The sequence below is a fragment of the Melanotaenia boesemani genome, chromosome 10 (assembly GCF_017639745.1).
Source record: "Melanotaenia boesemani isolate fMelBoe1 chromosome 10, fMelBoe1.pri, whole genome shotgun sequence".
In the NCBI taxonomy this organism is placed as follows: domain Eukaryota; kingdom Metazoa; phylum Chordata; class Actinopteri; order Atheriniformes; family Melanotaeniidae; genus Melanotaenia; species Melanotaenia boesemani.
In genome coordinates, this window is record NC_055691.1 from 19,669,979 (window position 1) to 19,685,279 (window position 15,301).

At 38.0% G+C, this 15,301-nt stretch overlaps 1 protein-coding gene across 2 annotated transcripts in view; it reads left to right on the top strand.

Annotated features, from left to right (window-relative positions):
• kcnq1.2 (potassium voltage-gated channel, KQT-like subfamily, member 1.2) overlaps positions 1–15,301 on the top strand; it is a 188,504-nt gene that overhangs the window by 113,617 nt on the left and 59,586 nt on the right. For both annotated transcript variants that reach the window (XM_041998144.1, XM_041998145.1), the window contains 4 exons: positions 4,202–4,277; positions 5,184–5,278; positions 7,556–7,596; positions 8,154–8,215. In XM_041998144.1, the coding sequence (XP_041854078.1) occupies positions 4,202–4,277; positions 5,184–5,278; positions 7,556–7,596; positions 8,154–8,215 (274 nt within the window). The remainder of the gene's footprint in view (positions 1–4,201; positions 4,278–5,183; positions 5,279–7,555; positions 7,597–8,153; positions 8,216–15,301) is intronic.

Below are 15,301 nucleotides of genomic sequence, written 5' to 3' on the forward strand. Positions count from 1 at the left end.
CAATTGTGTAGAGCGACATGACTTTGTCATAAACATGAGGTGACTTCTGTCATGAGCATAAATGAGTCTTTGAAGAATGCTTGTGGTTTTCATCATAGCCCTTTTTCTCCTAGAGACTGCACAGTAACAGCGCTAAGAAGACACACTTATTGTGGCGCAGTTGTTTCCACAAGTATTTTAAGGACACACTCCACAGCATGCCAACAGATTTCAGAACATAGCTCTTGGGAAGAACCTTGACAAGCAAAAGTACTATTTTTTGCCTGTCAAACTGCATTGTGTAAGGAAGTTTTTGTAGGGTGAAATGTGAACAAATGAGTTCTCTTGGTGACAGGCTGCTATAACAAAGTGCCCAAAGAAACAATTTAAAATTAGTTCTTTGCAAAGTTGTTAGGTGTAGACACATCACTGTGGTGGGGATTGGTAGGAACTTTTTTTTTTTTTTTTTTGTCAGTTATCAATAATAAGTTTCCGAGGAAAATCATTACCATTTAACTAAATCTTTAATTAGAAAAAATAAATAAATAAATATGGGGCACCACCAGGGAATCCTGAAAACTAATAACTAAACTTTGGTCTCTGGGTTTTTATGTCTGTGCCCATCACAAAGCAGACACTGAAGGTAATTAATCTCAGCACTGGCCCTCAAAACTATCAGTTATCTAAATACATATAGCCAGATATCACAAAAAAATAATAATAATAATAATAACTTGAAATTGGAGCAATAGAATTCATTAAAGATAAGCAACGATAATCAATCATACTTGAATCAATAAACACCATTGTGTACTATTCCACCACGCTGTACAAATATGCTAGAAACTATGAGACAATCACCTGTTCACGTGTGAAGGTGTTTGCATATGTGGATGTGTATACTTGTGTGAATTCATGTGAAGGAAGATAGTACGCTGTGTAAATGGTGAGATCACAAAATGGCTGGTACTATGGGAATAGTGAGATTACAAAATGGCTGCCATTGCCATGTAAGGTAAGCATGTGATGTCAAGTGGTTTTTGGTTCTTTGTTTGTGTAGCCACATGTGATAGCACATGTAAGTTACAGCATGTCATGGTGAAAAAAAGTGTGAGTGTGTGAATTTAGATGTTCCAGGGTAGACAAACAGAATGTTATAAACAGAAACAAATCATAAAAGTAACATAACATCTAAATGTAGTCTTATTAATTAAGCAAAACTCATTATGAATAATGAATGGACTTTACAGGTTGGCTTGTGCATGTGTTAATCACATGCAGCTAAGGATAGAGCTAATGCTAATGCCTTGTGTGTGTGTGTGTCTTTGTTACCTCAGGCCTTGGACTGGACTGGTCCTTGAAGAAAAGAACTTGAAATGGCCATTGATCCAGCCCAAATCCAGTTATGCTTCCTATCAAAAACAATGTTTCCTTTTGCTTGGGGGGTTAGCAAGTTGTCTTACAGTGTGTAATCTCTTGGAAGGAATCTTTCCCTTGTCTAAGAGTGTCATGCTGGCTCAGTATATTCCTGCTGCAAATGCGTGACAGAAAGGGAGATAGGTGGCTTCTAGCTGACCCATCTTGGAGTCCTGGAAGAGCAGGCTAAGGTTAGCTGGCGAGAAAGCATGAGATAATATGAAGCCTGGAGGGAGGGAAGGAGATTTGTCCTTGGAGAGCCAGGGCAGAAAGAGGCAGTGTGAGTTCCCCTCCAATTTAACCCAGAATAAACTATTTTATGTTTTGGTTTTTCCAGCAACTGGTTTACTCATGTAGTTAGTTGCCTGTTTTATGCTATAATAATTAAAGGTAAGGACACTAGTAAATGGAGCCCCAACTAATATGATTTGTATAACTTAAATTAATACTGACTTTGCTTATGTAAATGTGATAGTTAAAAACCTTTGCATGTCTTTGTCTTTAAAATATTAGAGAAAAACCTTTTAAGGCAGTCTTGCTCTGGTTAGTGGAAAGACTAAAGAAGATTGGTATGACTAATTCATTTGGTCTATTCAAATTGTATTAGTCAGTCAAAAATAAGTCAGATTGCCGGGCTGGTCATGCCTACAGGAAACCATCAGCTGACAAAGGCGCATCATGAAACACATCAGATGATGTTTTCTGAAGATGACTAAAGTTTCAGTCGAAACATGTCAAAAAGGGAAATACACCTCCTTAAAAACTATTTGTCTGATCAAAAAGAATTCTTACAACTGCTAAAGAGGGCTTAAATTCAAGTCCAAATAGTAATTTCTATATTATATCTGTTTGTTTTGTTTGAACTTTGTTCTGATGTCCTAAACAATGACTTTGAGTGAGTGTATGGCAGTGACGGCAAGGTTTTGACTATTTCTCAGATTTATACACATATTTTATGTAGTATATAATTATTACAGAGAGCGCTTGTTCTGAAATACCATGTCACTATCCAATGGGACATGCAAGTTGTGTTTCCTGTTACAGCAAGACACATGCTGGCTCTTCCCTTTGAGTGCATATTAAATTAATCTGGAAAGACGTGGTGAATGAAGAACCACAGGTTTGCTTACTGCATCTGTTATATAGGTACGCCCTGCTTTTCTCCCCTTTTTGTCTTTCAATATAAATTAACGTTTAATGTTATTATCACTAATTAGCAATAGCAATAGCATCAGAATAATCCAGAGAATAAGGCATATTGTCAATTTGGAAATGGTGTTTAAAGGGTTGTAGGTAGTGCAAAAAAGTGCATGTGAATTGAGAATTGGTGAGTGTTTTCCTGAGATTTAGTTGTCTTAACTCCTCTCATAGTATGACAAAAATAAGCTCATTAGTTCTTTGCAAATCTTAAATAGTAAACTCCACATACAGTACATGTTGTCAACATAAATCTACTCTTCTACTAAATTCACTCTAAGTAATCTACTCCTGTATTTTTGCAGTCACCATTTTGCTTATTCTTGTTAATTTCTCCCTATTCATTCATTCGTTCTCCATACCGCTTTGTCCATTATGGGTCGCGGGTAAGCTGGAGCCAATCCCAGCATTTTAGCAGGTGAGAGGTCATCAGTCCATTGCAGGGCCAGCACAGAAAGAGACAAACAACCACTCACACACACACACACACACACCCCCACACACACATTGACTCCTAGGGAGATTTCAATGACCACTTAACCTAACATGCATGTTTCTGCCGGAGTACCCGGAGAGAACCCATACATACTCCACACAGAAAGGCCACCCAGGTTCGAACCTCCCCCCAGCCGAGGCCCGAACCAGCAACCTTCTTGCTTTAAGGCTGCGTTGCTAACCACCACACCACCGTGCAGCCTTTAATTTCTCCGTTTACAAATAATAATAATAAAAAATAATAATAATAAAAAGCTCAATGAAAAGTATGCTATAGTAACTATTGAGATTAAAAAAGGAGAAAAAGGTAAATAATTAGGTAATCCTTTTCTTTTTTATTTCTTTTTTTTTTTCTCTGATTTATTTAAATTAGGATTTTTTGGGGGGGAACCAGAAGAGTCACCCCCTGCTGGTCATTAAAAAGAATGCATGCTTGGCTTTACTTTTCAGTCTGACTTAATGTCCATGTTTAACGCTGGATTGTGTTAAATTTAATTCTTCATCTGCACTAGTCAAAGAGGGTCCGGATGTTTTCAGTATTAATTTATTTACCTATCTGGAGTAAAACTCCTTCAGCAAAAATGTATTTTTCCTCATGATCCAAACATGTTGGTATCATGCATGGAGCAACAGGGGCAACGTGTTTCAGCTTATGACAAGTAAATCAAAAGAGCACTTGTGCAAAACACACTGTGGGCCTCCTTGAAAAAACAAACTCAAGTGCATGGCAGACAGTGACTATGGTATGCAAGTGTTTCATTGTAGAAATCTATAACAGTGGATTTTCCTCTGTGTTGACACAGATGTGCTGCGTTTGAGCTGAGGCTTGCGTGAATCTGGTTTTCTTCTCTTACACTTTGCATTATGTTGCAAATGCAACATTGTGGCCCAAAGGGCAAACACAGAGAGTTGTTGGGGGCAATCTATGAAATCACACGTATATTTTACCTGCAGAGTGCACACAATGTCCATTATTTTCTAAATGCAGCAAAGCTCATTTAGATCAACCTCTGGCATGCAACCTTTCATGTATTTGTGATGCAGCTCAGCCTGCTCAGAACAAACCAAATTTTACCTAATTTGAGCTTTTTTTCTGTGTTCACTTTTGCAACAGGCTGTCCCATGCCCAGAGGTCTGCGGTAAAAGTCCTACGTAGAATGAAGTACTTTGTGGCAAGGAAGAAATTTCAGGTAAGCAAAGTGAAATCCTGAAAGAGAAACGCAAAAGCTAAAAACAGTAAGCGAGGCGTGAGAGATGAAGAGAAGACGGATTGGGAGAGGGAGAAGTGTGTATGTGCATGAATGTAAAGGAAGAGTGGGGAGGGGGGCAGCCTCAGGGGCATATATCTGCTGCAGTGCCTTTTTTTTTTTTCAAGTGTTTGTAGGAGCTTGTTTGTGTGTGAATGCCTGAAACTTGCACCTGCATGTCTTCTTCGTGCTCGCTTTTTAGTTTAGGGCAATATTCCAACCTGTCTCTGGGGCTACAGTATGAACTTACTGTATAGCATAAAGAAAACTCACATTTTCATGTAGAGAAAATACACACAAGAACAGATATGCATGCTTGCATTGAATGAAGATTGTGATATTTTTGTGGAAGAAAAAAAAAGTGACCATTATGTTCATGATAAATGCTGGTTTGGATATTTACTAAATATTAATATGATAATATTGCATAATATTTCTTATATTCTTAGTTTTTCCAAGTGTGTATATGTTTTCAATTACATCCTAAGTGATTTCAGCTGCAGCCACTATACTGTGTCTACCAGTGGTACCCTGAAGAGTTCACTGGGTTCTTTCTGATACCCCCCTTGTATCAACGTCATACAAAACAAAGCTGTGAAAGGATTCTAACACGATTGCTCTCTACATGACCATGCACTTGTCTGTGCGTGCACACACACACACACACACACACACACACACACACACACACACACAAATACAAACATTGTGTTAACAATGAACTCTTTGCACCCGAGGGGGTTGGGGATGTTTTCGGGGAACCAAGCAACAGAGGCTGTGGTTGACAATGGCTTTTGTATCCTACCTTATGTGTGTGTGTGTTTGTTGTTTTTGTGTGCGGATCCACAGCAAGCGCGGAAGCCCTATGATGTGCGAGACGTGATCGAGCAGTATTCCCAGGGTCACCTCAACATGATGGTGCGCATCAAAGAGCTGCAGAGAAGGTGGTTTCTTTCACTTTGTTTTCTACTTTTCAGTCTGTGTTTTAAGCTAATTTTTTTGGCTCATGTAATTGCTTACCAGCTTAAAGTCAACAAAAGAAAATTGTGCTTGCGTGTAGAAAGTTATTTGTGTCTTTAGTGTTTTTAGAAACTATTATACAGATCTAGAATATGATGGCAACAATACAAACTAAAACATTTGAATAGCCGCTTTACTTCATCCATTCTTTTAGAGAATTTATTTCATTTGTGAATTAAAAAGACTAATTGTTGTAGTTTTGCAAGAAAAATCTGTGTCCGTTTCCTGTTACTTACACAATTTCAGCTGTTCAGCAGTCAATGGTTGTTGCCTTATTCTTCACCATATGGTATATATATATATATATATATATATATATATATATATATATATATATATATATATTGAGAGAGAGAAAGAGAGAGAGAGAGAGAGAGAGAGAGAGAGAGAGTGAGAGAGAGATTGTTTTTTTATTAGAAATCAGACCTGCATTGCAAGTAGAGCAGTCAAGCACACATGCATACACTCTTAATGATACCACCAGGATTTCTGGTTTTGTTCTGTTGAATTAATCACTTACTTTTGAAAAGACATCTTCTTAATGGTAGCATATGTCTCAACACAATTCTGATAAACATCTGACCACAGAATTCTGCTTCACTTTTTTTTGTCAACCAAAGATGAGCTAATGGCCAGACATTTCAGCTACATTTCTGTGCGGGGTTGTGATAGAGCTTCATTATCAATACAGTCTCAGCTGAAATTTCTCAGTGGATTATCTTAAGCAAGAATGGTTTTCTTAAGGTACTTTAGAGCCCACTTTGCTATACTGTTATTAAAGCAGCATGATGTTTTTGCCTTGTAGTGCCACCTGAGGGCTCGTAGGTTATGCACATGACTTACATCTTTGGCCGAATCTTACTGAGATTTCCCTACAATTTCTGAAACAATTTTATTTTAGTCAGACAATTCACGTATGAATGTTTATAAGTCCCAATGAAAGAAAATAATAGAAGTTTGTCTAGGCTCTGAGCCAGTCATTCCTTGCATACGTTTTTTCAAGTTGATAATGAAGCATTGAGTAAAATTTGGAGCCTGATGTGAGTGAAAATCTATGTGTGGGTCTTGGCACCAGCTGCTTTGTGGCCAGTCCCCACGAGCACCTCAACTTTGATGGGAATATACTATCTAGTGAAACATAGGTCCTTGAATAGTTGAAAAGAACCAAAAAAACAACCTGAAATGCAAGAACAAAACCCGTTAGGATCAAATGCAAATATTCATCAATACCTTAAATGAGAGAATGAATTAGTTTTTGAGAAGATAGGATCTCCTCGTGGTGCCTTGTTTAGCATTGGTTGAGAGGAGTTAGCAAGTGATGAGCAGCAATTGGTATTGCACCATTTTACATTGTGGAAGGGGAGTTTAGGAGTCCAGGCAGTCTGAATTTCAGATGCCAAACCATTCAACCCTACTACCAGAGGGCAACGCATCTCTAAAAGCTGAGGTGCAAATCCTAAGAAGCAATAATAAAAAATTATTTAAAAAAAAAAGAAAGAAAACATTTTCTGTTCATTACATAGCAGAGCCCAGAACTGGAAATCTAATCTAAGTAACATTCATTAAGGATCACAGTATCATGTTCATTTTTAACAAATTTTGCCAGCACTAACAAGGATAAATGATCAGCATTGACAAGTTAGGGTGGCATTACATAAATTTCTTTAAAAAAAGAAAGAACTACTGACCAGTCTAACCAAGGCAAAGTCATGAAATGTTCTAACAATAATATCCAGTAAGGAAGAAGCAGACCAATATTGTACAATCTGAACCAGTGCAATTAGAGTGAAATTCCTGAACATCAGAGAAGTTTTTATAAGAGTGGTTCAAGCAGTCTTGCATTCAGAAATATTTATTTTTGGACTGCTGATAACATTCTGACCTAAACTAATACAAAGTCTTTGGCTATAACTCATCCTTGCTTGGAAAGACTAACTCTTTGGTGAATGTTCCTTTTATACCCAATCCTGACACCTTCACCTGTCAACAGTTCATTTGCAACTTTTCTGGATATGGGGTTTTGTTAATGCTCTTTTGTGTGATATCTTTTGTTTAATTTCAAAATAATCATAAAGCAGTTTGACTTATTTTGCTGTTTCACTCATCGATTGGAATAGCATGATGTTTATCTAACCAAATCCCTCCGTATCTGGCCAGTGGTTTTACCTCTCTCTGTCTAATCTTTCCTCTCATTCACCCAGACTGGACGGCACTCTGGGGAAGCCAGGAATGTTTCTCCCAGGTAAATACACAAAAAAAACACACAATCGCCATCTGATAGACACCCATCACTCTTTACAACAAGTACTCCCAGACTAAATACAAGAAACAGAAAGTTTGCAATTGTGTTTTCATGTTTACATGTATCTGAATTTGTGCTCCTTGCTTGTGAGTGCTGTCATGTTTATGTAACTTTTCATCAGATGAGTTACAAGGACACAATTATTTGATTATTTGTGTTGACTGCTCCCATCAATAGCTGTCAAAACTTTTTTCAAGTAAATATAACACTGGCAGGGTGACAGCATAATTTGTTTCTGACTGGATAGTGTTGACTAAACAGCAGATGGTAGCTCCTCTTTCTATCAATTGATGATTTTAATTCTTGTGTTAAGGTTTATTTAAATGCGAACAGCACAGCTAAGTAATCACACGATTCTTTTTGACTGGCATTTAAAAGTGATCATTTCTTTTATTGACATCACTTATAATTGTAGTCTTCAGGGCTGCTCATGTATGTTGGTTTTATTCTAAAACAATTTTTTTCTTTCTCTTTAAAAAAAAAAAAAAAAAAACTAGGTAAAGGGGAAGATAAAGAATACCCAACTATCGGGGCACGACTGATCAGACTAGAAGATAAGGTAGGCACACTCCTGCGGTGTGTGTATTTTGACTTTAAGTATGAGAGATGAACTGATTAACTCATCCAGGCGGCTCAGAAGCAAAGGTATGCATGTTTCACAGCAGAAGTGTTCTGTGTGCGTCTGCCTGGGTGTCTGCCAGCTCGAGTCTCAGATGCTGTAATCAGATGAATGCGTGTGGTGGAATCTTTTGATGACTGCCGTTGCGGCTGGGCTTGTTCAACCCATGCCAACACGCTCCCCCTCTCTGGCTTATCAGCATCTCCACAGTGCTGTGTTTATCCCCCCCAGCACCACTGTGTTTTTGTTCTGACTTTGCTTGGTAACATCACAGATTCTCCAAGCCAGGCAGGATCGGGTGGTGTCAGTTCTTGAATGTTTATTTTTCCGTAAGGAAATATCAAAGTATTAGACAGAGGTTAAGAGAAAGGTCTTTATGCAGTGAGGCATGGCCAAAAAGGCAACAGCTTTTGTTATGAAGCCCATGGGTGGGAATAGGTGCATCCTCTCTTGTAGTGGAATGGGCACAAAGTCATGCCAAGCGTGATAGTGTACAGATGTCAGTGATTCTGTGGTAGACGAAGAGAGGAAAATCCTGATCACGTGAAAGAGTTTCATTGTAAAGGTTTTTTCCTTCCTGTCTGTCTTCCACAGTTTCTTCCCATGAATAACCACAGCACATGAAACGTGTTTTGGTGTTTTGTTAGATGATGTATGAGAGGTAGAAGTACCAGAAAGTGAACTAAGATTAGGACATTTTAAAAGATTTTGCTTTGTTTTTTTTCTTTTCTTTCTGGGATTTAAGGTAGGAAGTGGTTGTGTCAAACTGTTCTCACATGAAAACAGTGCATATACATTGGAAATATTTTCTGCAGCCAGTCATTTTTATTCAAGTCAGCTAGCTCAGGAATGCCTTCACTTGCTTTAATATATCCCTTACCATCCCTGCACATTTATTGATGCTGCTGTCCCCTAATGTTTGCGTGTATGAGCCATTCTCAGACCTCTTTGTTTCAGAGAGAGGTGTAATGATCTTGAACTAGGATTCCAATTGCACTCCAAACCTGAAGACCTCCCTCAGAGATTGAGTAACAGCTCATTAGCTTTGGGCTACGTGTTGTGATCACAATCTCTGCAGTGGAAACACAAACCTGTTTAAGAAGTGTCTCTCCTGCTTTTTTTTCTGTTTCACTTCTACTCTGTGTTGCCTTGACAATTATAAGATAAAAGGAGATTAACTTGACTGACTCAGGCTGTTTTACTACTGAAACAATGAGGAAATGATCACTTTCCCTTGATTGCAGCTGCGTTTGCAAAACTGTGACAAGCTTTTAAAGTGAAACAGCAAACCAGCTGCATTACACAGAGACATCAATCCTTTATAATCACTGTTTTCCTCGTCTCAGAACCCTCCCTCTACTCTTTTCTGCTCGTGTGAATTTTTTGTTTTGATGGTTCTGGTGGGGAAGCACACCTGTTGCATGGACAAGGAGCTTCCTTTTCCCCTTAGGCAGCAAGTGGATGAACCCACTGACCCTTGTGTTACTCAACATTGTGAAGAAGAGGTGGACCTAACTACCATGATCTCTCCCACTGAATTGCAGACTGCAGTTCTGTCAATGGAATTTTGTTTGTCTTTTTTATTTTGAAGTTTTTGTGCCAGAGGTGTGTATTCGAGGGATGGAGCTCAAGAGGAGTAGCTAATTTTGCCCTATATACAGCTTATGTTTCCTTCTTGTCTGTTTTTCTGAGTAGGCTCAATTTCTTTTAGTTTTACGTATTAATGATGAATAAAAACCTTTTAGAGTCAGTAGAATTTCCCCTTTTTGGCCATTAAAAAAAAATGCAGATTTTAACGATAACCACAGTGACTCATTTTTTTCGCTTTCACTTTAAAGTGCAGTTACTAGTCCTTTCTTCAGATAAACCTTTAAGTAGCACATCACAGAAATTCTTAAACACAAAAAAGCTTATTGTGTCAGATATTTTGAAAATGGGGATTTTAGAGTTTAACTCAATTCCCATAATTGAATAAAATGATCTTGTGGTAGCAGATTTCTTTTGGTCTTTTGGCCAAGGTGGTCTTCATTGAACTGGATTGTTTGTTATTTAATCCTTAGCCCTTATGTGTTTAGCCCTTTAAGAGTCCTTAACACTAACACTATCTCCCTGTAGCTCCAGATAGCTGAGGTTTTAATGTAGGAACCAGAAAGACATCCTAAAGTGCTTTGTAGAACTGCAGTGCCTCCTTTGACGGTCTGAAGATGGATTCAGGTGGAAGGTTTGCATAGCTTTGTAATTAGTTTCTGGAATAAAATTACTCTCACATCCTTAAAAAAACAAAGAACAGATAGAAGTGGGTCAATGATGATCAGCATTGAATGACAGGAACAGAATCTCATGGAAAGGCAAATCAAGATTGAAGTACTTTTTTTCATGCCCTAAATAATGGTCTTTAACAGACTCAAGTGCAGTTCTCACAGTGAAGCACAGATGAGCATCAGAGTTGAACCAATGTGGATATAACTCTGTTTTCATATCTTATGTGATGTCTTTATTAACTTGTTTGATTCATCCCAACTTTTTTATGCAGCAAGGCAATTATTTAAAATAAAACAAGTGTGGAAAGAAGTACTCAGAAAGAAAAGGTCACCCAGCCTTAACTCCACAGCACCTGATAAGGATGAACTTATCTAAATGACTCAAATTGTTCAGGTAACAAACACAAATCTACTGTGGGAATGTGTGAGAGGCTGCAAAAAAAAACTTCTTTAAAATCAAGTTATCAAATAATTAAATTAATTTAAAACTGGTTTCGTTCAAGCAGCTGATATAATAGAAGTTTATTAAATTCATAATTTATCATTTGCAAAAAAATCTGTCATTTCAGAAAAAGTGCTCTCATTAATTAAAGTAACAAAAATAATAAACTAATGTCGCTGCTATATCTAGTGATGTCACTTTTGTGTTACACAACTGCACTTTTTCTGTGCCATAGTGCCATTTCTTAGTTATACCACCTTTTAAACATTGCTCATAATGGTAAACCTGAAAATTCACAAAGCAAAACCCTAGTGTTACAGTTTAGGTCACTTCTGAATGGGATCTTTCCCAAAGGGTCCTAGGAATTTATAAACTCTGCACCGTAATGTTTGTGCATGCACAAAACCGTGTTCCCATGCCTTTCTCAATAGTCACTCTTGGTCAGCCTCCAGGTACATTCTATTTCTGCTTTTTTTATTTAATTTCTTTTTTTTTCTTTTTCTCTTTTTTTGTTTCCCGTCCAAGCATTGTCAACAAATCACTTTTAGATGAATTTATCACAGTGAGCTGAAAGGAGTTCAGGCATTGTGTGTCCTGTACAGGGTTAGAGGGTGATTTATCACACAGAGACAAAGACACACATAAGTTTGCATGCACTTAGACGTGCATGAACCTGGAGTTGATTAATCACCAATGTGTCTAACCCCACTCTCAAGATTGAATTCTCTTAGAGTCACTTGGAAACGAAGATGGATGGCACTCGATGGCAGTGTGTTATCTCTCTGTCAGACACACTCGATGAAAAATAGCCAAATGACAGTGACCTGTGTGTCTGGGTTTCCACATGTTCTTTTAGGGGGAGCGCATCCCATTCTTTAGAATAAAATCAGCCAGTTGCTTGTGCTAAGTTTCTCTCTGATTTATAGGAAAAAATAAGCTCATGCTTTATTTATTTTTAGCTTGGATCCAGTTTAGAACTGTTGTAAAGAGTGTTACAGCCTGGTGTGATCCAGCAACATAAAACTGAAATTAGCATGCAGAGTTGAGGCTTGCAGCCTTTAATTATGTAGGAAGTAAAATTTGTTTTGACAATGTACAAAAAAGTATTGGTCTACACTATACCTCTATTTAAAATGTAGAAAGTCCTACTTAGGGAGTTATATTTATACACCAAAAAGGCACAATATTAATCCTGAACCAAGAAATAATGGTCAGAAAATGTCATTTTTGTAGTGTAAATGGTATCCACCTGAGGGCAGAAAACAAGTTATCTGTACAAAAAGAGCAAAGTTTTTACCATAACATGATTCAATAGGTCTCAGAAACTGTGTGGATCAAATATGCACAGCGTTTACGGGATAAACTCATGAATTTGATATTAAGTCCTGTAAGTTGTGAGGTGGGGCCCCTGTAAAACAAACTTTTTCATCCAGCACATGCCACATTTCTTCGAAAGTGGTACAGTGAATTATCCTGCAACCATCATGGACCACTGTTTCGAAATGGGTGTACTTGGCAAGCAGCAGTGTTTAGGCAGGTAGTAATTATCTGAGTAACATTCCTATGAATGGCAGGATCCAAGACTTCCCAGCAGAACATTTCCCAAAGCATCACACTCACCTGAGCATCTGGATGATCTATTGGATGGGGAAATTAAAAGCCAGGTTTTGATTTCTTCTGTTCATTTATTAGTCTTTGTAACCCTGTTGCTGTTTCGTTGGTTGTCCTTCCCTGGATGACCTTTGGTTGATCCTCTGCAGACCAGTACATTCCACAAAAGCTACAGTTGTGGAGGCATGATCCAATTGTCTAGCTTCACACTTCCCAGATTATTTTCTGTTTCCTACACATCACTTTCAAAGACTTGCTGTATAATAGATCCAACCCACTACTGTATGCTATTGTATTGAGATTAGATTTCACTTTAGCTGTTTAGCTGTGGTTAATAACCATAAATGCATTTATGTAATCTGGCCATCAGTTATAAGCTTTACATGGCTGTATCTTGTGTAACCAGATAAAACTGCCTAAATTTTACATTATTTCACTGCATTGTCTGTTTAACTACTTTTCTGTAAAAGAAACAAAAAAAACTAACAGTTTTTTTGTGATGCACAAATGATGATTTTTTTTGTTTTGTTTATTTTATCATCTCTTTCAGCATTTTTCCGTTATTAAAATGTTTTACAGTTGTGTTAGGAATGCGGTGTGTAAAACCATCAGAAGATTTTAGAAAAAGCTCCCTCTAATGTGCCCTCCAGGGCTGCACAGACATGTCTCTGCTCAAGACATCATTCATTATTTATGTTTCTCTAAGTATACTACACTGACCATAGATCACACTCACCCTGTGGTTTACTTCACCCTGCTATATTAGGACAATTATGCTCCACTGAGTATGTCACGCTTATATCATGTGAATTAGCATGAGGCGTACGCAGAAGAATCCGTGCTCTGACCTTAATAGCATCTCAATTAGGTAAGTATGTTGTAAATTACAGCAAGGCCAAATACTGCGAATACTTGAGGGCCGAGACAGAGAGTTGTGTTTGTTAGGAGTCCATCTGTAAGGCATTTAGGGCCCCACGGCTCTGAAAGCATGGCTCTGAGGGGGGCCGAAGTGTGTGTGTGTATGTGTGTGTGTTTAGACTGGTCTGATGCATAACCAGTGCAGGGATATAGACAAGGGGCTAGTGCTGTAAACACATATACACACATTTGAGCATTAGACTACATAAAGATTTACAAGTGGATATCCATGTACATAAGGATAAAGAAAAAAGAAGAAGAAAAAAAAAAAAACATTTGTCCACCAGCAATGGGATGTTTATTCTTCAGCTGCTTCATTAAATGTTGAGCTGATGCAGGATGGGTCACTTTATAAGCTAAACAGTGTGATATGAAGCACATTCTCATTGTTCTTGCTCAAATTCATTTATGAAAAGGGGGTTGTTTCTCTGCCACTTTAAATCCACCGGAAAGATTCAGAGGCTTTAAAGCAAAAGTGGACATTTTTAATCTTTTAAGGCCTTGTGAAAGGGGTAATTAACTATGTGCAAACTTCAATCCTTGTGCAACATCATGTTGGTACTTTACACACTCTGATGTACTAAAAAGGCTTCTTTGTGGTTACTGGAAGCCAGGGTGTGAATACAACATTTAGTTCATTACACACTGCCGGGAGGAGGATTTCTTTTTTATATGTAGAGACCAACAGATACCTTTTGTTGTCTTTGTGTAAAAAGGGGTTTCTAAATATTTACTAAGAGTTACAACGCAATTATAAAATGTCTGCTTAGTAGATTTGCATGTTATTATTAGTTGTGTCACCATCCATCTTTCTCCTTCTCTCTCCCCCTCCCCTCTTTCTGTTGTCTCATATGGACAAGACTTTGTCTGTCTCTAAACTCCCCTTTGCTCCCATTCCCAGCAGCTCTCTGCCTAGAGAGTACCCTGTCTGTTGTTTTGCGTCGTTTTGATATTTGTGTGTTCGGCCACTACGTGCTCAGTGGGGAGCTGAACTGAGCAGACAGGTCTAAACAAAGAGAGGAAACTTGGCAAAGGAAACTCATGCTCACACACACAAACACAAATCCTGGAACACGCAGTCTGGATGCAGTGGCCAGACTCGTACTGCCCAATGCTGCAGACAAGCACATCCAGAATCCTTCTCCTGCATGTCTGGACTTAGCCTGCGATTGCTGCACAAAACAAAACAATCCAGCACACAGTTTCTCCTGCATTTCTTCACTGATTAAATCTACTGCTTTGAATTTTGTCCTCCAGAGATGCCTTTGCACAGACTGCAGTCCATGAATGTAAAAAGTGTCTATGTCCACATGCTTGTGCAGCATTGTGGTGATGAAGGAAAACTTTTATTTATCCTGAATGTGAAACTTTCCTTTTACAAGACGTCTGGAGGTCTGCTCATAATATGATCTATCCCATCTTGTACAGACACTAAAGTGTGAAAAAATGCAGCCGCTTGATTCATTTTAATTATAACCCTGTATTTAAATAGCAGAGTCTAAAAGCTGGATGCTTTACCCTAGCTCAGCTTTTTTTCTGCTGGGCCATATATCATCTGATAAAAGACTGTCATGGCCACATTGAAGAGTATATTCCAACTTTGAGAGAGAAAAATATATATATATATGATAACTTATATGATATGTAAATAGTTTTTCACAAATCATAAATTGCTACAGTGTTTTGTGGTCTGATAAACATCTGATATAGCTTTTAATCTTCTTAATATTACAAAATGCCCACACCATTGGACCCCCTTGTGATTATTTAAAGCACTATTTTTGGCTCTTCTCT